We start from the raw sequence: 20,039 nt of genomic DNA on the forward strand, positions 1-20,039 counted from the left end.
GAAAAGGGCACCCTAAAGGGAAAGAAAAGCAAGTAAGCATTGCATACCGTTAAGAAGCAGCTGAGATCAGCTTGTAGAGGGGGGGGGTAAGGAAGAGAAAAAGAAGGGGAAGGGAGAACACAGCAAGAAAGAGTGAGCAGGAGAGCAGAGAAGACAGGAGGAGGGTCAAGGCAGACTGGTAGCACGGCCCTTGATGGCAAGGACGCGTCGTGGAAGGCAGGGGGTGAGCCCAGGCACGTAATTCCATAACTTTACCCGGCAGTCACTGCGGTACATAGAAACAGAGAGACAGAAAGAGAGGAAGACAGAAAAAGGAAAAAAAAAAGAAACATAGTCGGAAAAGAGGAGCTAAGAGACTCCGTAAGAGAAGGAAGTGTGTAATGTAGTCTAGGCTGTTCTGCCAGGGAGGGCCTCTTTGCTAAGACTTTGCTGCTTGCTAGCCAGGATCTCCAAATGACAACAGCAGATTATCAGACATTGCTGTATCTGCACTCTTAAACTGTGAGTAGAATCAGCCACTAGAATCAGCCACTTTCTCTACCTCTCAGGGAGACACGCCCAGGTTCTCTCCCACTGGGCCAGACTAGGCGTTTTGCTATAGGAAAGAGAAGGAGCCTCTAAAATAATGAACTACCACAAAAAAGTTGCTTGGTTTGAAGGAGGCACAGCCACTTGCTTTGGCAGACCCCACAATGTTGAGATGGACACAGCTGTGTGTGTGTGTGGGGGGGGTGTCCTCAAGGAGCATGGCAGTAACCGAAGCAATGCCTCTCTGCAGCTCTTCTCTCAAGCAGGGCCTGCCACCAGCCTAAGGAGGCTTGCTACCTTGAGCAGTTAACTCCCTGTGATGGAATGGAGCGGGCAAGGAGTTCAGGGTTTTCCTTTGGGGCAAAGTGGACTCCAGCCCTGGACACTCACCTGGAAGCTGTGAATATGTGCTTCGAATTAGTACAGATGGCATTGATGGGACTGTCATGTCCCTTAATGTCCCCAACAGGGGTAAAGTTGTCGACATTCCAGACCTTCACTGTCCCACCACGGCAGGCACTCAGCAACATAGGCCGGCTGGGTACAAAGGCCAAAGCGCAAACCCAGTCTTTGTGTGCATTGGGGATTTGCTGGAAATGGGACAAAATTATCTGAATTAGCAAGGGCCTGCTGTCACACAAGACATTCCATTTACAAAGGCCTCTCTCTTTATGAGGAGAAGGGGTTAAAACAAACATAGGAATGAATTTTGGAAACCAAACAAGAGCTGAACTACTATACACTGATACCCATTACAGAATCTTTGTCCTGGAGTTTGGAAGGACTGTGGTTCAATAGGGGTGTGATTGAAGTAGTTTTAAAAAATAAACTCAGAAATAGTCTACAAAATGCCACAGACCATGCTGGGACCACCTGTAGTGCTTGCCACCAGTGATGCTACTGGCACTGTTAAGAACAACAGTACAGCCTTATTTTACACAGCACCTATGCCTGCAACTAGCAAATGCTGGGAGAGGCAGGAGAGCATTTGCTCACGAACAGGATATAGTGATTTGTGTATCTGGAAAACATCATTGCAATAGAAGCACTTGCTGGAGGAAAGATAGCTACATCTTTGAACAAGGATCCATCTGAAAAGGCTCCAGAGGTATGCTCTCTGTCCCAAGAACAATCACCTCAACTGGACTAAGGGACTTGTTGAGATCAGTATAGTAGTGGAGCTAGCAAATGTTGGCAAGTACCAAAAGTGCTGCAGTTAGATCTGGAATGTGTGTGCAGTGTAATTGTTTGCAAAACATATCCTGCCTTTTGACTATCTGAAACAATAAGTCATTCAGGCATGTTGCAGGTGATTCTCTGGCCCTTGCCCGACAAGCAGAATTTAGGCACCATCTGCATGTCAACATCTTCACCATGATGTGCTCTACGTAAGATGCTACTCTAAAAATCCCTCTCTGTCTTGGCCTTTGACTCTGCCCATTCGCCCACCCTGGCCTCCATTCAGCCATTCTCGTCCTCCATACCTGGATGAGCTCCTGCTGCTCCAGGTCCCATTTCTTGATCCCATTGTCCCTGGAGCCACTGAAGAGAACATCTCCCTGAATAGCTAGGCATTCAATACCATCGTAATGTGGTGGTTCAAAGTTGTAGGTTGGGCAAATATTCCCACCAACACCTTCTGCGATTTCAAACATCTGCAAAAAAAGAGCTCTCAGAGAAGCCACTGTCCAGGCTCAAGCCGTAATAAGCCCACTCAGCCTCTGCCCATCCCTGTCAAAGAAGGAGGGATAGAGCTGGAGCAACAGAGGCCTAAAAGAGGCACCCCACCAATGCAATTCTTAGAAAGGAAGGCATGTTATGAGCAACAGAACATTCAGAGATACAAATGTGGAATAGCAGGAACTGGACTTGCGGCCACCTGCAATATGCTTGGGCTAGTTCCAGGGTATATTGTAGAAAGGGGTGAGGGGAAACGGAACCCGAGTCACAAGCCCTCTTCAGCTATAAATGCTGGAGACATCTTTATGGTTATTGTGTACTTCCCTCTTTATGATTATTGTATAGTTCCCCAATGAGCAGTCAATTATCTATCAATAAATAATAGCTGATAGCTGTTTCCAGCACAGTGTAAACAGCTGATGAATTTGCCCCATACCATTTGCCTTTTAGGACAGCTCTGTTCCTCTCCTATTGAAGAAGCAGAATGGAGGGGGTGGGAGATGAATTTTAGTTCCAAAGACCAACAGAAACCACCAGTTTAATTTTATCAGTACCAGACTAGCCACATACTAGACAAAAGTGGGCCTTTTATGCAGAGGCACCTCCTCTTTAGCACTTCTACTCCACTGTTGCTCATCTGGCACTTAGACTTTCTAGAGGAAAGCTATGCCTGCTCAGGCATTTTGTTGATTAAAATAAATTATTTTCCATTTGTTTTGTTTCTTTTTGAATACCTAAAGACTTTGGCTACCTATAGATTTTGACATTGGAAATTACAGATTTTAGTGTGGTCCTTTGACTGGAACAGAAGATATCTAGCCAGATGTAGACTTTTGTATTTGATGATAGACAGACAGTAAAGGTTTTGGTGTTTTTAAGATACTGTGGAAACACCATTCTAATACCATACCACTGACACCATACTGAAACACTTACTGCCATAGAGAGGATAGGAGGAGGGTGCTAAAGAGAAAAATATAATGAGTGTTCCTGCGAATGCTGCCAATGGGACCCTTGTCAAATTGCCTAATACCTTGACATAATGGTCTTTGGATCCTGTGATGACCAGGTCATGGTTGCTTGCAGTCTGGTTCACAGTGAGGCACATCACAGGCCCAATGTGGCCTGTCAGCTTTCCAATGGGCTGCAATCTGGCCAAAAAAGGAAAGAAGATGAGGGACTCTCTATGGGTAAATCTCCTATGTAAGACCAAATGTTGACAGTACACCTCCCCCTCCTTCCTTCTCTCCTGTACTGGCAGCCCCGAACACAAAGGGACCTAAAATATAATTGGTAAGCTGAAAGTCCTGCCTAGAACCCCTCAGTCTGGCTATTTAAGAAGTTTTGGCACAGGCAAAGCCTTTTGCCATTCTCTTCTGAAAATTCTCTGCCCATCTGTTTCTGGGCACAATTCAAAGTGCAGTTTCTTAAAAAACCTTAAGTGGGTTGGGGCCAGGGTACTTGCAGGACCATCTCCCACCCATATTGTCCAACCTGCCAGTTAAGATCTGCTTCAAAAGCTCTGCTCTCTGTGCCTCCCCTTGCCTTCAAAGGTGAGGCAGGTGGCAACTGGAGACAGGGCTTTTTCAGCAGGGGCACCTCACTTTTGGCCTTTCCATTAAGGTTCACCTGCATCTATATTGCTTTCTTTTAAGTGCCAGGCCAAAATATTTCTGTTTACCTAGGCTCTTAATTAAGAGGTTGATTTTTAACACTACTTTAGCCTGGAAACTGCTTTCTAAGCTATCTGTGGCCTGTTTTTATGATATATGTTTTTATTGCTGGGCTAGAGCTGTTTTAATGCTGGATTTTAATTGATATCTTTTAATGTTTGCTCTTATTATTTTTATTTTGTAAGCTGCCATGAGTAGGTTCTGGGGAGGTGGCATGAAAAGGTTCTAAATAAATAAATGATTTGAAAACAAATTGAGATTATGGATAGGCCATCTCTCTCCTTCTAATGAAACTCCTAGGCAGGAAGAATGCTTCTGCTGCTCTCTCAGTCCTGGTATATATTGCCCTGCAGGAGATGTTCCTAGATTCCCCAAATAAATCTGGCTGTGGGTTTGCCCTCTGACCTGTTCAACTCCCAGATGCGGACAGAGTTGCCAGTAGCTGCATACAGTGTGGTGCCTGTTGGATTGAGCGCAATCTGGTTGATCTGGTGCTCGCCCTGCACACTGGTGATAGTGCGGGTAGTGGTCCCAGCACAGGCATCCCCAGAAATCACCTGGCCCGATGAGCTAATGCACAGAGAAAGAGAGACTAGAATAGAAAGACTGGACTTTGCAGTAGCTTGAATGGGGTCAAAACATCATCTGGATGGAAAAAACAAGAAACTGCACATGGGCAGAGACATTCCAGTGAGCTCACAAGAAGAGGTTCAAACTTCTTCCCTTCTAGTTTAAAGGGCGATTCTAACAGAATGAAAGAAAAATCTGTTCAGAAGCTAGAGGGAGCAAGTGGATGCAACCGGGTAGGGGTCTGGAGATGTAGCTGCCTGGCAAACTGCAGGAAGGCCAAGTACTCATCTAACATTGCTGAAAACAAAGGACAAAGATCTAGGAGTCAGTACAGGCATAATGCTACTCAAAGGCCAGCTGTGGTTTAACCACTGGGAATGGATTGTCAGGTTACACACTGAATTCTCCATGTCTTCCGTGACCAAGGTTTGCTGTAATGTATGACAGTTGCTAATGATGGTTAAGGGTGCTCAAAAACTCCTATTCAGAAACTCAACAAGGCCTTATCAAAACTTGAAGAAACTCTGAAATGCAAAATGGAGAGCTTCTGACTACTTACGTGAGGGTGCGAATACACTTTGCAGAGTCCCGGATGTCCCACACTTTGATGTAAGAAGTAGAGACTGTGAATACCAGGCCAGAGTGGCTGCAGTACTTTATGGAGACCACATTGTTCGGATGTCCCTTCAAAGATGCAATTTCCTGGCCAGTCACCAAGTTCCACATTTTGCAGCTCCGATCTTAAGGAATAAGAAAATATTTAAATTATGCAAGCGTAACTCCTGATTCCCAACAAAGAGTCAGAAACTACCTCCTTTTATAGTAGGCAACAGGTATGTTACAAATGCCCATTTCTCTAACATGTTTATAAAATGTGAACACACAGTACTTCAGATGGGAAACAGCAATTTTTTAATTCAAGTATTAGTCTCTAGAAACATTGCTATTAAATCTGAACATTTTAACAGATGCATATTTTCTTTTTTCAGTACACTGATGTGGTATTAACATAGCAGCTGCATTGTCTTCTTAAATATGCATGAATGGGAGCCTGCTTATACTACAACTAGCTTGATGCCCATGTTTTGCTACGGTATTTAACTATTTTAAGTCCAATTATAATACTTATGGGTATGTAACATTTTTTGGTTTGTTGCGGGGTGGGGTTGAGTTGGTTTTGTAGTATAACAGCATAGTAACCGAGCTTCACAAAAGTGTTTGAATAAAGTGAAGCGTGTTGATGCTGAAAACTGATGAAGTGAATTTTGAAATGTAACATTTATTGAAGAGATTTTAAAAGGAGAAGATTGTAGTGCAATAAATAAAGTGAAAATACGTACAGCCTTCCCCACCCTTAAAGACCTCTTTGTAGACCTCATTGGTGGTTTTCCCCTCAGGCGCTAGGATCACCAGGCTGCTGGGTGAGCTCACTCTGAAGCAGCCACACAGAACTGCCCATGTGAGAAGCAGTCCTCCCTCAAGGCAATTCCTGCCACTTTCAGTATCTCCCTGGGAATTGTTGATCATCATAGCAAAGCAGACCTTGAGGGGGAACTGAAGTCTCTTGAACTCAAAGCGGTTATCTGATGGTATGAATGGATCTGTACTCCATTTCTGCCCCTTCGAGGAAGTTAAGTTGTGTTTCATTAATGATGGCAGCCTTATCATTCTTGGGGGTCAGAATGGTATGCCTGCACAGCCCATCCATGGACTTCTTCATGATAGTGACGATATCAGGGTGTATCGTGGCTGTTAGGTCTGCTATGGTTGTCGCTACTGTGGCCAGGCCTGCAGGGATGGTCACCTTTCCCTTGGACTTGGGACTTGCAGGTACTTGGTCACTGCTGCTCAGTGCACCGCAGGAGTATGATGTGCATTATTTCTTTGCCGCATCTCTTAAGTTGCTACCTCCTTTTAGCTTCGGTATATCTTACACAATGTCTGCCAGAAGGCTTCTTGATGGCAGTTAGAGGTGATGGCTGCAAGAGGTGTAAGGTGGAGTTGGACTGAAGGAGGGGTGATGTGGTGGGCACTTCGACAAGTTCATGTGAGAGGTTCACATTGAAATCGCCCCTAGAAAGGTCATGCACCATCTCCCCATGAACATTTAAAAACTCAGTTGCCATACTGACTAATATAAAATCCCTTTTCAGGAGTCTTGTACTATCTTTCTTCAACTGTCTCCAGTTTCCTTTACCTGATTTTTACCTCAGAACACAGTTCTACAGCTGATCCATCAGCCTGCCAGCCACACAGGAAAGCCAGGCCCCACAGGGAAATTGGCAACCCTAGAGGGAAGTTGTATTTTTACCTCAAGACACTTTCAATGACTGGGAGTCATTGAATGCGTCCTGAGGTTCTGAATGTGTCTTGCATAGTGTTTAGAATGTTGGAATGATGACCAATCAAGGCGGCATATAAAAATGACATCAGGGAAGAGTGGCAGTTGGAGGGAGGGGGGAGGAGCACCCTGCCAGCCACACAGGGAAGCTGTATCCCTATGGCAAAACACATTTTACCCCTTAAGAGGAAAATTTCTTAAAATCCCTTCTTAGTGAGCCTCTATTATCACAAAAGGAACGTCCTGCCCAAATTTCACATTTCTAGGTCCAGAGGTTTGGGCTGGGCGTTGATGAGTCAGTCAGGACACTTGTCTTTATATATATAGATATGTATCTGAACATATTTTTGCTACTTATCTAATGATCTCATGTCAGTAAGTACGGCTACAACAGGAAGACTACTCAAAACTGCCACTACATGACAGCTATTCCATATAGTTAACCACTTCATGTGGCTCAGCACATAAGAGTGGCCTCCCTGTGCAGTTTGTTTATGTGGGCCACAAGTTACCACAAGTAATATCCAGCATCAGAGAGAAGTAACATTCATCATTTATGATTGTTGTAACATTTAAAAAGGTACAAAGTTCTATACAAAAGTTGCCCCAAACAAATTCCTACTCAGACTGCGCACAGTCTCACCACATGAAGTCACCTCACACAGAGGCTGTTTTGTGCACTCCATGCATGGCAGTCTTAATTTGACAAAGCAGACCCAAGAGCATGTTCAGTGTAAACTGGAATGACGTTATCACACAGAAAGAGGAAAGACAGAAACCTGGGCATATGGCAAACCTCCATTCAGAGGGTATAGTATTTACATGTGTCTTAACCTCAAAGTATCCCCCCAAGTGCATACAGGCACTGGACTGACGGCACTGCATTAATTTGTGGATGATGTGTGACAAAAGATGCTTTTAAATATGATGTCCATCATGTAAGTGCCACCCAAGGAAATGCTTTTCAACAGCCTCCACACATCGGCTACAATGTTTAAATCAGCCTTAAGCAACCAAAAGCAATCCGTGCCCTTTCACAACATACCTTTGGACCCAGTGAACAGCAGCTCATCAGTAGCATCCAGGCACAGAACTGGCTTGGTGTGTCCTTCTGCCACAGAAATGCATTGCAGCGGGGCTGTCCGGGTACCCCTGGAACCTCCCACTGGATTAATGATGCCCCTGGCGTTGGAGAAAGAGACAATTACCGAGAGAGGCCCTTCTGCGGCTGGAGCAAACAGACTTCTTAAGAGAGACCTATCATGCACCAGGGTATTTGCACTGCTCAGGAGACATGGCCTGCTAGGAGCCCAACCCACAGCAAGCATCACGAAAAAGAAAAGGCAGGCAGGCCCATGCAAAGTCAGGCTGAAGAGCAGTTCACACCATTCTGGATATAATCTTCAGCGACATTAAAGAAGAGGTTTAATGCTCTACAATGGTTTTGTATCACTCTGCTCACTTTGCTCACTCTGATGTGTATATTGAGCACTGGAATTTTTCCACAGGTTGATATCAATTGTTCCAAGCTGATAAAATGTTCAACTGCTATTTTGCTTCTGAGAGGCTAACACAAATCTATCTTCTCCATTAAAAATCAGGATGCAATTTAATTGACATACTTTTATTTTGAGTTGTTCTTAGTGTTGCGTATCCATAGAGCTTACCTGCCTTTGCATGTAAATGAAATTTGGTTAGGTTTTGTTCTGAAAGACTACATGGGCTCAAAAAGAGTACAATTTCTTTGACTCCTTGGTCCAATAAGGATATCATGTCACCTGCTCCAGATACATATGGATCTTAAGGAAAGTCATATAAAAACCTTTGACAAGTTAGATCATCTTCCCCTCCCTATGCCATAGGAGTACATAAATCAAGGACACCACCTAGTGGCCACGATGAAGATATTCCTTCCAGGTTCATTGTTTTCATCAGCAAATCATTCATTTTTATATTTGAATACAAGGCTCCGGAAATAAAACAGTTTGCCTAAAGGTCACATTGGAGTAAGTAAGGACCAGCATCATAAAGGCACAGTGTCTAAAGGAATTTAAAAGCCATTTGGAGCCTAGGCATGATGAAACTTCAGCCTTTAATGCTCAGTTTGCTGATTTTCAGCATATGCACCTAAAGGCAGAGGCAAACAAAGTGTGCTTCTTCCTCCCAGAAAATGGCAATGGGCCCTCGCAGCAGATCTAGCTTTCCTCTGGGAAATGCAATGAGTATGGCTTTGGCAAGTATCACACAGCTTTACTGGCTGAGAAGCCTCTCAAGGTTCATTGCAATGGATGATACAAAAGACAGACCATAGCCTCTCAAAGCAACTTCTATGGGATCTTCTCATAGGCCAGCAAGAGGGGATTTTGTCATCGTTCCTATGTTTGTCTGATGTAGATTTTGCTAAATTTACAGCACTGATCAGGCAAATGCTACAAAGTTCCATCAGCCTTTCAAAACACCAACATCTCATTGATCACGAATAGGGCTTGAGAATTTACAAATACTGCAGATTTCTGTGCCTGTCAGTTAGACTCTAGTCTTTGGGCTATCACATGCATATTCACTACTAGGTTGACTGAAGATGAATACAAGCACTTGAAAGTCACAAGTGTTACTTGGGTTAGGATGCTATGCCTCAACAATGCCAACTGAATGATGCCATTAGACAGGGATTTAAACCAAGCAGCAAATAACACTTAGACTCAAAGTCCATTAGCAGTAAAATGGATTGAAACATGACAATTTCTGACTCTGCACTGCTCCCTGATGCAGTAGCAGTGCAAACGGTGCTTTGAGGAGCTAAGTATCTTCTCAGCACCACAGGAAATCTGCACAAGTACAGGCAATATCAGCACTTAAAATAAAAAGGACACCTACCATGCTCTGCCTTCTTCACAAACGATGCAAACTTCCTGGCTATGCTTATTTATGGAACAGAAGCTCTGCCCTTATGCCTTTTCCTGTTTAAATAGCCTTGATGAAATCTAAACTATGTTTGATCTGTGCAAAAGAAGGGAAAGCCATTTCTGTCCAGGACTGTCCAGCTTTAGCACAAGACCCAGAGAAGAGAATTATTAGCGCGGTCTTATTATTCTGCACTCAGAATTTCCTAAATTCTGCCAGCAGAATAGTCACAATATGAGTTTAGAATGAATTATGAAAATTAGAAAAATATGCATCATTCAGTTTCAATAATAACCATAAGGATTTTAAAAGGGACTGGACTTTTGGTCTTAAGTACTGCATTAGGAAGGTGAACTAGTCAAGTGGGAGAGATACAAAGGGCACTGCGAACAATAAGCTGCCTGGAAGGACACCTGACAATGACTTGGATGGGTCAGGAAGCTGCAAGTTGTGAAGAAGTTCTTGATCATAATGAAGCCAGAGCTGCCTGAGCGTTTTCCAATCCTTGTCCATTGCCATAAGGGTGAGAAACTACATGCCATCATTCAAAAGCTAGATACATGAGACCATGGCTGTTTCCTTTCTGCAGTCCTACCCAGGTTTGGGAGCTGACAATCTGCATAGACAGAAACTATGCAAATTCTAGTTAGCTTCTAATCCTAAATACTATTAAAGGTATGTAAACAGCAAGTGATGGGGCTGGCCCAGGCCAACCAATGTATAACTTCTCAGTCCTGGAAAACAGACTTTCAGAGACCTGCGGGCCATGCAAATGCAGTGCTTAACCACATGATCTGCCTTAGCTATGCAGGTGGGGACTGCTGGCATTACCCTTGAGAAGCGTGGGAGCAACCACAGGATGAAAACAAACAAGTGGCAGCATGTGGCCTATGTAGTGGACCTGATGTAACATTCTATTAGTCACCTGGGAAGACAAATCAGGAGTAGCATAAGGAAAGAAACACCACACTGGGTTTGGTTGCATGCAGGTTTCCTATGCAGGAAAGGGGAAGAATAAGAAAGAGGAAAGCAAGAAGAGTTATATAATAAATGGTAAGTTTTATACCTCAGCACCTCCGAGACAGAGGAGTCACTGTCATCAGACCTAGGGACAGAAAATTAGCAGGATTATGGGTAATTAAAACCAGGAAAAGGAAAAGTGGCAGCAAAGTCAGAAAGAGGGAAAGTGGTTATTGCATCCAAGCTAGCAGGGCAGACAGGGACAGCAGACAACAGACAGAATAGGCTCAGGAGCAGAGGGGGCAGGAGGAGAAACCTTTCACTACCATTTCATCATTTAGCAAACTTATCTTCTTAGGCTTAAGGACCAGAAACTTGCTTTTTAAAAAATGAACACAGTGATTCTTGGATACTGAAGCCCATATGTAATCCACATTCTTTCACTTATGTGGCAGAATCACAGACCGCACACAAACCTGGGTATGCCTAGGCAGGGCTGCTGGAGAGCACTGGGTGGCCTGTTTCTGAAAAACATCTGTGGCATCTACCATGCCACCCTTCTACAGTGACATGGGCATGTCAGTCATTCTGCAGGAAACATGGTAGAAATGGCTCCTGCCAGGTGGGTCCTCCCACAGGTGCTTTTAATACCATGCCTGTTCCCTTAAACTTGAGGCAGCTTATGTTACAGGCATCCATTGTTTTCACTGAAGATGCAGCAGCTGAACTACCCAGGAGAGACTGCGTCAGAAAGTGCTCCACAAAAAGACTGCAGGCACTTGAAGACTCAAAAGCAGGCAACCTGGAGTTTGGCAAGCTGGGCCCCCATGGCCCTTTTTGTGGACTGACACAGGTCACTTACCCACTGATCGTTGGCCTCAACTTGGATGTTATTGGGAAGTGGGTTCCTTTCCTACTTTCCCACAGCACTGTGGTGTTTTCATGTACCTCACAGGTTTTCCCCGCTCTTCCTATGATCTTTCCCAAATCTGTTTTATAGCAATGCTTTGGGAAAGATCACAGCAAAGCACTCACGTGGACAGGAAAGCCCAGATCATCTGAGTCCCACTCATATCCACACCATTTTCATTGTCTCAGTCCCCCATGGCCATTTTCCCCACCACTGGAGAGCAACCCTATATTGTTATAAAAAAATCGGCAACTCTATACTATTATAGTGTTATAATGCTGTAACACTCTGTCATGTTCTATGAATCTCCAGCCTTCTTTTTTTTTAAAGTAAGTCCCTAGCCCCTTTCATTGTGGACATATGCCTTTCCACTTGTATCTCCACAATGAGAGGGGCTACAGACTTACCTTAAAGGAAAAAAGCTTGGAATTAAGAGAGCCTTACAGATTGCAATAACATTATAATGATATTCTATTGCCAATTAAAAACCCCTGAAAAGCTCCTGGTGGCATGGAAATGGCCAGTGCCAGTAAACTGCCAGGAACCTGCCATATGGAAGTCCTCCTGCTGCTGTGCTGATTCAACAGCTGCAGCAGCAATGAGGAAACCACACCAGTCCATCCTCGTGTGAAAAACACCCTGGTGTTAAGTCACTGGAGGGACTGAGCTGCTCACAGGGCTTTTCTGCCTGCTGTGATAACATTAAGTGAACTGCAGAAATCAAAGCAGAAAGACCCCTAGAGTCTGCCGACAGGATCTCCCCACCTCTCAATTGATAAACCCTCTTATGGTTGTACTTGGGAAGAGGAGAATTAGGAAGGCTGCTGGGTGTTTTCACCCTGATGAAGGTGACTGAGGAGGTCTAACTTCAGAGGCCCTTATGTGATTGTGGTTTGTGATCCTATGGACACTCTTCTGGGAGTAAACCCCACCAAATAAAAGGGGACTTATTCTGAGCAGACTTGTTAGGGTTGTTCCCTGTGCCACTCAGGTTCTTTCTGTGTTTGGGGAGGTTTCAGTGTAATCATGCATCTAATGAGCTAAGCTTGTGGCAAAGGCAAGCACTTACCTCCAGGACAAATGGGGATAAGTACAATATTATACACTATCAAAGGCTGAGAAGACATGAAGTTGTTGTACTAAGTAATGAGAAGAGTGTGGTGGGAAGATTTGTGCACTTGTACAGTGCTGCAGCAGTGGACCCAGTGCTTCCATTGGCACCTCTGATGCCCTCCAGTAAGGCCATCACCCAGTCTCCCTTCAACAGCACTCAACGGGGATAGCTGGAGTTCCTCTGGTGACCCGTCATGAGAGCTGCTGCTGCTGCCATTCGCTGTAACCTCGAACTGCCAATTTCACCACTGATTTTGGTATTATCAGCTGGGGGATACCATCCCTTCCTGAATCTCACAATTGGTCTTACTTGTCCAATGCTGAGCCCTGACTCTGGTTGCTGGTGAGGCGGGAGAAGACGTTGCGGTCATTGCGTGGTCTGCTGGGAGGAGATGAGGGGGGAGTGAATCCGACGTCTGGAGTCCTGGGTGAGAAAGAAAAATGCAAAGTGCTGCCCTGATGACAGGCTCACTCTGTCTCTAGACTCTTCCAGTGCCCATATTCTCCTAGTACCCTTAGCTCTTATGTCATCTCACAATCCATTCCTGCAGCAATGGCAAAACGGAGGCACAGCTGCCAAATGATCTTGCACTTGCACTCACTCACCTGATGGGCTGGCCCCGGTCGTAGGATTTCCTCCTTGTGAGAGGTGACGTATCTGAGCCGCGGGATTGCCTAGGGCTGGAGAACAGTTGATTAGTTTCCAAGGCTGGGCTCCCTTGTTTTGACCACTATCTATACGGCTCTCTGGGCAGATGCCATTCTTTTGTTGGGAACAGAATATCACCACCGATATATGCATGTGGTGGAAATAACTTGTCTGCAAGTGCCTTCATAGCCACATCTCTCAGCCTGGCTCATCAGGGGGGAAAGTCAGGGTAGAAACATTCTTCCTGCAGATGGTCACTTCGCATGGGCAGGAAGAAAAGCTTGTCACATTTTTGCCTTACTTGGGGAGCATACAGTGGCTTGCAAGAGTCTCCTTTCTTTCATTGTGCCCTTACAACAAGGTTGTGAGGTAGGTTGGTTGGAGAGAGGGTGGCTGGCCCAAGGTCACTCAGCTTCACGGCTGAGTGTGGGATTTGAACTCAGAACTGCACAGTCTTAGTACAATATGCTAACCGTTACACTACTCTAGATCTCTCACTTAGGTGATTCCCTAAACAAATTCTAAAATAGTACTGGCCCTTGGAGGACGGTCCCAAGTGGTAGTCGCTAAATATGTGAAGTGTCCTCATGTGTGACTGAAAGCATTATTTTAGCATTCCTGATCTCCACACAGCAGCCAGGCTGGATGCTCTAGCCTAACCTTGTTCCTGCCACTTTATAGGCCTGATGGTGACTAGCACACACTGTGCAGTTCAGACAACCTGGGTCTCCGTCTCCTCCGCAGGAATAGCATCCTGAGGGGAAAGGGTGCCTGCCCTTCCAGTACTCCCTACTGTGCATTAAACCATGAACAAAAGATGCTGACATCTGAGAGAGGCCAGCTGAAAACTCAGGGAGAATTACATTAATTGGAGGCGTGACTTAAATACAACACTGGCCAAAGCAAAAGAACTCACCCGGAGGGACTTTGTACTCACATAGCATCTTGTTTAAACTGGGCAGCTACCTGTGCAAAACAGCTACATGCAGCAAATTGCCCAGCTGCTTTGCACACGTAGCAGCTTGGTTTAAACAAGATGCTGTCCAAGTGCAAAGACCCCTGGGGGAGTGGCTTTTGCCTCAGTCAGCATTAGGTTTAACTCAGGCTTGAGATCAAATGAATCAGAAGTCGCCCATCTTGCTCTGCTGCAATTAAGATTTTGCCAGCAAAGAGGGAGCTGACTCTAGCTCCAGGACTATGCCGTACTCTCTGCTGCTGCTTTGCCTACAGCCTCTCCACCTCAAAGTGAAGAAGCTATTTGGGTGTCAAGAGCATTAGTCAAATACTGCCTGCAGAAGTGGCAGGAAGATGTATCTAAACAAAATAAAAGTACTGCATCTCAAACTCTGACGCCAATAACCATCTGCTCCCCAGTCAGCCAAACAGGGCTTACACTCCTATGACTTACAATGTGCTCCCTCGAGTGGGCAGGCTGATGGTGCGAGAAACCTTCTCCTTGTAGTAAGCATCACGGATGGAAAAGCCAACTCCATCCTCTTTGATCTCCATGAGAGATGCCAATGACTTGGTGATGTTCTTGGTGGAGATATCCAGCATAGGCCCCAGGCACTCTGCAGACACAGCCTTCATCTGGCCAGACAGCTTGGGCTCTCCCTAAAACAAAGTCCCAGGAGGCATGAGTCACTCCAAAAGGCACACTAGCCAGCAGAATAATACCAAAGCTATCCCTTGACTGCCAGAACCCAGAACCAGAAAACTAGCACTTTTGGGTCAGTTTTCTCTCTGAAGTTTCTCAGATTGTAAAATCTAGCAGCCGTGCAGTCTTGGTAAAACTAGACCACCTGCTCCAGTATTGGATTTAATATGGAAAACAGAAGAACCCTTGTAACAATACTTTGACCCCATGCCACTGGATTTCAAGTGGGCCAGTGTGGGAGGTAATAATTTGAGTAGCTGCACTAAGAGAGATAAAAATGAGTGAGAAAGACTAGTCAGGGCTTTGTTTTAACTTCATTTGTTGGATTTACCAGAGCAGGGATAGTAATGGCAATAACATCTAGATGTGCAATGCTATCTTGTTGTAAAAACTGGGCAAGAAGCCAGTCAGAGTCAAAACTGGGACTCCCTACTAGTCATAACACTATGACATAAGAATGAAGCAGGATCAGTTGGCTCTGATGGGCACTAAAACCAGTAGAAACACATCTATCCTGAGCCTGAAAGGAAGGGAAAGGAGATGAATTAGGGATGGACAAGACTTTTGAAAGAAGGCCTTTCCTTCCCCTTTGGTTAACTGTCCTTCAACAGGCCCTCCTTTCTGTATGCTTAGATTTATATTGTAAATGTCTTCAGGAAACAAGATGCTTTAAAGCACAGCTTATTATAAATCTGAGTTTATACATTTTGCCTTCAGCAAAAAGCCTAACCTTGTGAGAATGGTGCCTTTTTGCGTAGACAACGGTTGAAATACACTAAAGACTCATGCAGATCTGCAGCTCTTTGTACCTAACATCATGGCTAGATGCATTTGGTCAGACTGAGGCTTTCAACTTACTCTGCACTTGAAGTCATCCTGACTGGCAGAGCCCTTCATGGAGAAAGACTGGGAAAAACTGGAGGAAATTAAAAAAAAAAAAGAGTATTGTGCACACATGTTTTGAGTAAGAAGTACGGTAGGAAGCCCAGCTGCTGCCCCATGATTCCTCCCAGTAAAGCCTTGACCCCAATATCAGGATGCATCATCTTCCTTCCCACATGGGGGTATCTTTATCTTTGCAAACATCCAAAAAAAACCCTATGAAAGAATGACCCAGCGCATAAACTGACTTTTCTGGGTGCCTCCATTGATCAATGGATTTAATCTCCAGCTTTTCCTCCCTTTCCTCCCAGCAGTATGCACTTGCCCAGGAGGTACACTTACCTCCCTTCTGAGGCCAGGCTGAATTCAGAGATTTCCTCATCCGTACTGGCATAGCCGTTCTCTGCACAAAGGAAAACATACATTCCGTTCACATCCACTGACACATGGGCAGATCCTTTGCCTGCTGGGCACTGAGCACAGAGCGTGGCCCAATGGTCCATCGAGCTCAGCTCTACCAAATCTGAATGGCAGCAGCTTTCCGTATGGCCATAATGAGTGGATCGCTAAGTGAACACTTGATTCTACCCAGAGAGAAAACGGGACTCCACATTCCCACCTTGCTGGACATTGTGGATGAGTGCCTGCAGCTCAGGGTGGGATTCTGCCTTCTCCCGCAGAGCATCCAGGATGTGGTGGTTCTGGGAGGAGCCAGTCACATCTGTCTGCCTCAAGCGTCCTTCCAACAGTCGTATCTGAGCCTCCTTTTGGGCCACCTGCAGGCTCTGTTTGTAGAGACCAAAGTTCCTAAGTGAAGGTTTCCTAGAGCTAGACGGGGCGAGTTCTGAACTCAGCCTCTCTACCAGTTCTGTGCTGAACTATGCATGCACAGTGTCCTGAAGACCAAGATATGATTTTGTCAATGGGGTTCTTTGAATGTTACCATTCGTGATACAAATAGGCTGCAAGGTATAAATAGGCTACACTTCAACTCCAGCTTAGTTTAGCCCTGAGATTTTACTTTCTCAATAATGCTTATGGTTAGACAACAGCACGGAATTTTCAAAGACATCTGGCCCCAATACAGAGGCTTTCTGATCCCTGAAAATATACCCCCATCCCAAGGTTAAGTAAACCTATCAACAAATATCTGCATGCTGTTTTTGGTCTTTGAAAAGGCTGGTCTGCTGCTCAGTCATTAAGATGTGACTAGCAAACCTCTGATCCATAAAAAAGATTTGTCTCTGTTGACCTACCTTGTCTATGGAGGCCTTGAGGAAATTATCCAGTAGTAGTCGAGCTTCAGCCAGAGAACAAGAGCTGATCACCACGGAGGTGTCAGTGGAATCCAGTTCTTCCTAGGAAGAAGGAAAACCCAGGGAGGAAGGGGGGTGTAAAATGAAAAGGTCTGGAGAAGGACAGATGAGCTTTGTTTCCAAAGATATTTGTTTGACTGCTTTGATCTCAAGAGGTAACTTCTCAGGGTAGCCCACTTCTCAAGTGTCTAGTAGATATGTGAATGAAACTAGTCAACTTCTCCAACTCAAAGCACATGTACCATAGACCAGACAGAGGACTTGTCTTGTAGGGGTCTACAGATTATCAACAGATTACCCTGTGTAAACACCGAGTCATTACTGACCCATGGGGGATGTCGTATCATGACATTTTCTTGGCAGACTTTTTACGGGGTGGTTTGCCATTGCCTTCCCCAGTCATCTACACTTTACCCCCAGGAAACTGGGTATTCATTTTACCGACCTCGGAAGGATGGAAGGCTGAGTCAACCTTGAGCCGGCTACCTGAACCTGGCTTCCGCCGGGATCAAACTCAGGTCGTGAGCAGAGCTTGGGCTGCAGTACTGCAGCTTACCACTCTGCGCCACAGGGCTCTTCATGGATATCTGGTTATCCTATCTTTAAATAATGTACAGTTCTACAGTATCTTCAGGGGAGAAAGAGAGGTAAGCAGGTCAACTGTTAAAGCAAAGTTTCCAGGAAATAAACTCTCAGATTCATTGATTATATTTCAAGTGTCTGTTTTATACTTCTTCATCTTTAAAGAGAGCAAAACTGCAAGAAACAAGCCACTCAAAGCTGCACAGCTCTGGAATGATGAGGCAAGATTTTAAATTACTAAATCTGGAAAACATAGATCTTCCTGAACCACTAAAGACAACCCATTACATCTGATCATCTAAACAAAGGCGCCAGTCAGCCTCTCAGACTCACACCCAGCCTCTGAAACCTTTGCATGCTCACTGTTCACAGACATGGCCCACCTTGGTCTCCTCAATTTGCATGATGGTGGCCTGGCAGTCAGAAATGCTGTCATTGATGTAGTCAATATTGGCTGCCAGCACCTCAATCTCCTCATTTAGCTCCTGAAGTCCTTTCTGCTCTTCAGGGTTCTCTGTTTGCAGTTTCTCCCTCTTCCCTAGAAGCATTTCTTGCATCAGTGACAGTTCCTCGCGTTTCTGAAGTGAAAAGAAAACGGGTGGAATTTTTATCGTCAGCCAACATTCTGTGAATCCCTGCCCAAGTGGCATTAGGCACTGTAATGGGAGCCACCTTGATAAGCCGCTCCATATCTGATTCCAAATTGATGACAGTCATCCTCTGCATGACAATATCAAAGACACGCCGCTCCAGAGATTGCCACTTCAGGCGGGCTGTCTTGCTGAAGGTCTGGTTTGCCCCTTTCTTTGCAAACTTCTTCCTGCAGAAGGAAATCGGGTAGCAATCAAAACCAAACAGGATAATCACCATAAATAATCTGGTCTATGCCATCCCAAGCACTCCTGATGCATAGATATGGCTCCAGGGGACATATTGAACACTATTAAATAAAGGAAGGCACAGAAAAGAATACACTGAAACCAACCACCTAGGAGGCATGACTTCCCCACTTGAAGGAACGTCATCTACCCAAGGTGCTTTTAAACATGACATACATAAACACCATGACCAAACTGCTAAATTTCACCTGATGGTCCGACTCCCATTTGGGGGAGGAGGAGAATCTCCCAGGAAGGTGTTGATTTTCCGATTCCACTGGCGCACAATGCTGGATACAGAACGAGAACCAGATTCTGGCTCAGAGGAGGTTGTGCTGGTGGAGACCTCGGCACCTGAGTCCAGCATGGCGGACTTCTGGTTCATCCTCCCAGCAACCCGATCGGACATAGGTTTGGTCAGACGGCGCAGAGCAGAAACCTAAGTAGCAACAAGAAGCAGTCCAGAAGATGGAATAAGATAACAAGCAACTGGATCTTTACTCATACTGAAGATTGACTACCATCCAAGCTCCTTTTTAAAATGTCTAAAGAACTGCAACTGATTGAGGTTCCCCATAACACTTGGCAACTGCATCATGAAATGTTATGTAAAATGTCAAATGACAATACCGACATACAACCTCAATTCTTCTTCAACAAAGAGTCAAATTAGAGACCATGCATTCAGCAAGGCTTGGTGTAGTAAAGACGGTGCCCAGGTTGCTGGGAAGGAGCAACAGAACTGCTCTGGATAAACAGAAACCACGGGAGAAATACATTCACATGCCAGAGAAAGCATTATTGATACCAACCCCTGGTACTTTGTGCACAATCTGAGGTGACTCCTGAGGAGCAGTAGAGATATTCAGCGCTTGGTTCATTAAAGTCTCTAATCTATTCATAAATGATAAAACCAAGAAGACTCAACGAATCCACATGGGTGTTTAGGATACAGGGAGAAGTATGAAATGTGAATCATGGTACTATCTTCCCTGTGGATAGTAATGCTGCCACTCACCTCTTGGGTTTTCCTGCGCAGTACAATCTCCTGCTGCCTTTTCTGAGATTCTAGTGCTCGAATCTGAAACTGCAGGCACAGTGAGAGGAAAGAAGGCTGCTTACTAACAAAGTCCCAAGTTGGGCAAGAAACATCAGAGGACTTTCATGAATGCAACTTCATGGCAGCATTACTAGATGGACCCCATTTAATTCAAATTTATATGAGTGTAAAGGCAAACAGGAAAAGCTAAAAAAATCACATCCCCTTCCAAACAAGGGATCTAATTGATCTGGTTCTATTTCCTTTCCTAAAATATACCTCTTGATCCTGAAGCATTCTTGACGGACGCCTACCCAACTGTCCCTGAAATCCTCCAGGACTATACTCCACAATTTC

General features: G+C 44.9%; 1 protein-coding gene across 1 annotated transcript in view; it reads right to left on the reverse strand.

Moving 5' to 3' along the window:
* The window catches only part of KIF21B (kinesin family member 21B), a 66,118-nt gene that overhangs the window by 4,191 nt on the left and 41,888 nt on the right, over window positions 1-20,039 (reverse strand). The window contains exons 18-35 of the mRNA XM_054980408.1: window positions 19,662-19,730; window positions 18,853-19,082; window positions 18,438-18,585; window positions 18,149-18,343; window positions 17,124-17,225; window positions 16,487-16,652; window positions 16,210-16,270; window positions 15,844-15,901; window positions 14,737-14,942; window positions 13,286-13,360; window positions 12,990-13,103; window positions 10,763-10,801; window positions 7,838-7,974; window positions 5,011-5,191; window positions 4,287-4,451; window positions 3,242-3,359; window positions 2,013-2,183; window positions 919-1,118 (exon numbers count right to left, since the gene is read on the reverse strand). Coding sequence (XP_054836383.1) covers window positions 919-1,118; window positions 2,013-2,183; window positions 3,242-3,359; window positions 4,287-4,451; window positions 5,011-5,191; window positions 7,838-7,974; window positions 10,763-10,801; window positions 12,990-13,103; window positions 13,286-13,360; window positions 14,737-14,942; window positions 15,844-15,901; window positions 16,210-16,270; window positions 16,487-16,652; window positions 17,124-17,225; window positions 18,149-18,343; window positions 18,438-18,585; window positions 18,853-19,082; window positions 19,662-19,730 — 2,435 coding nt within the window. The remainder of the gene's footprint in view (window positions 1-918; window positions 1,119-2,012; window positions 2,184-3,241; window positions 3,360-4,286; window positions 4,452-5,010; window positions 5,192-7,837; window positions 7,975-10,762; window positions 10,802-12,989; window positions 13,104-13,285; window positions 13,361-14,736; window positions 14,943-15,843; window positions 15,902-16,209; window positions 16,271-16,486; window positions 16,653-17,123; window positions 17,226-18,148; window positions 18,344-18,437; window positions 18,586-18,852; window positions 19,083-19,661; window positions 19,731-20,039) is intronic.

This window comes from Eublepharis macularius, chromosome 5 (genome assembly GCF_028583425.1).
Source record: "Eublepharis macularius isolate TG4126 chromosome 5, MPM_Emac_v1.0, whole genome shotgun sequence".
Taxonomy (NCBI): domain Eukaryota; kingdom Metazoa; phylum Chordata; class Lepidosauria; order Squamata; family Eublepharidae; genus Eublepharis; species Eublepharis macularius.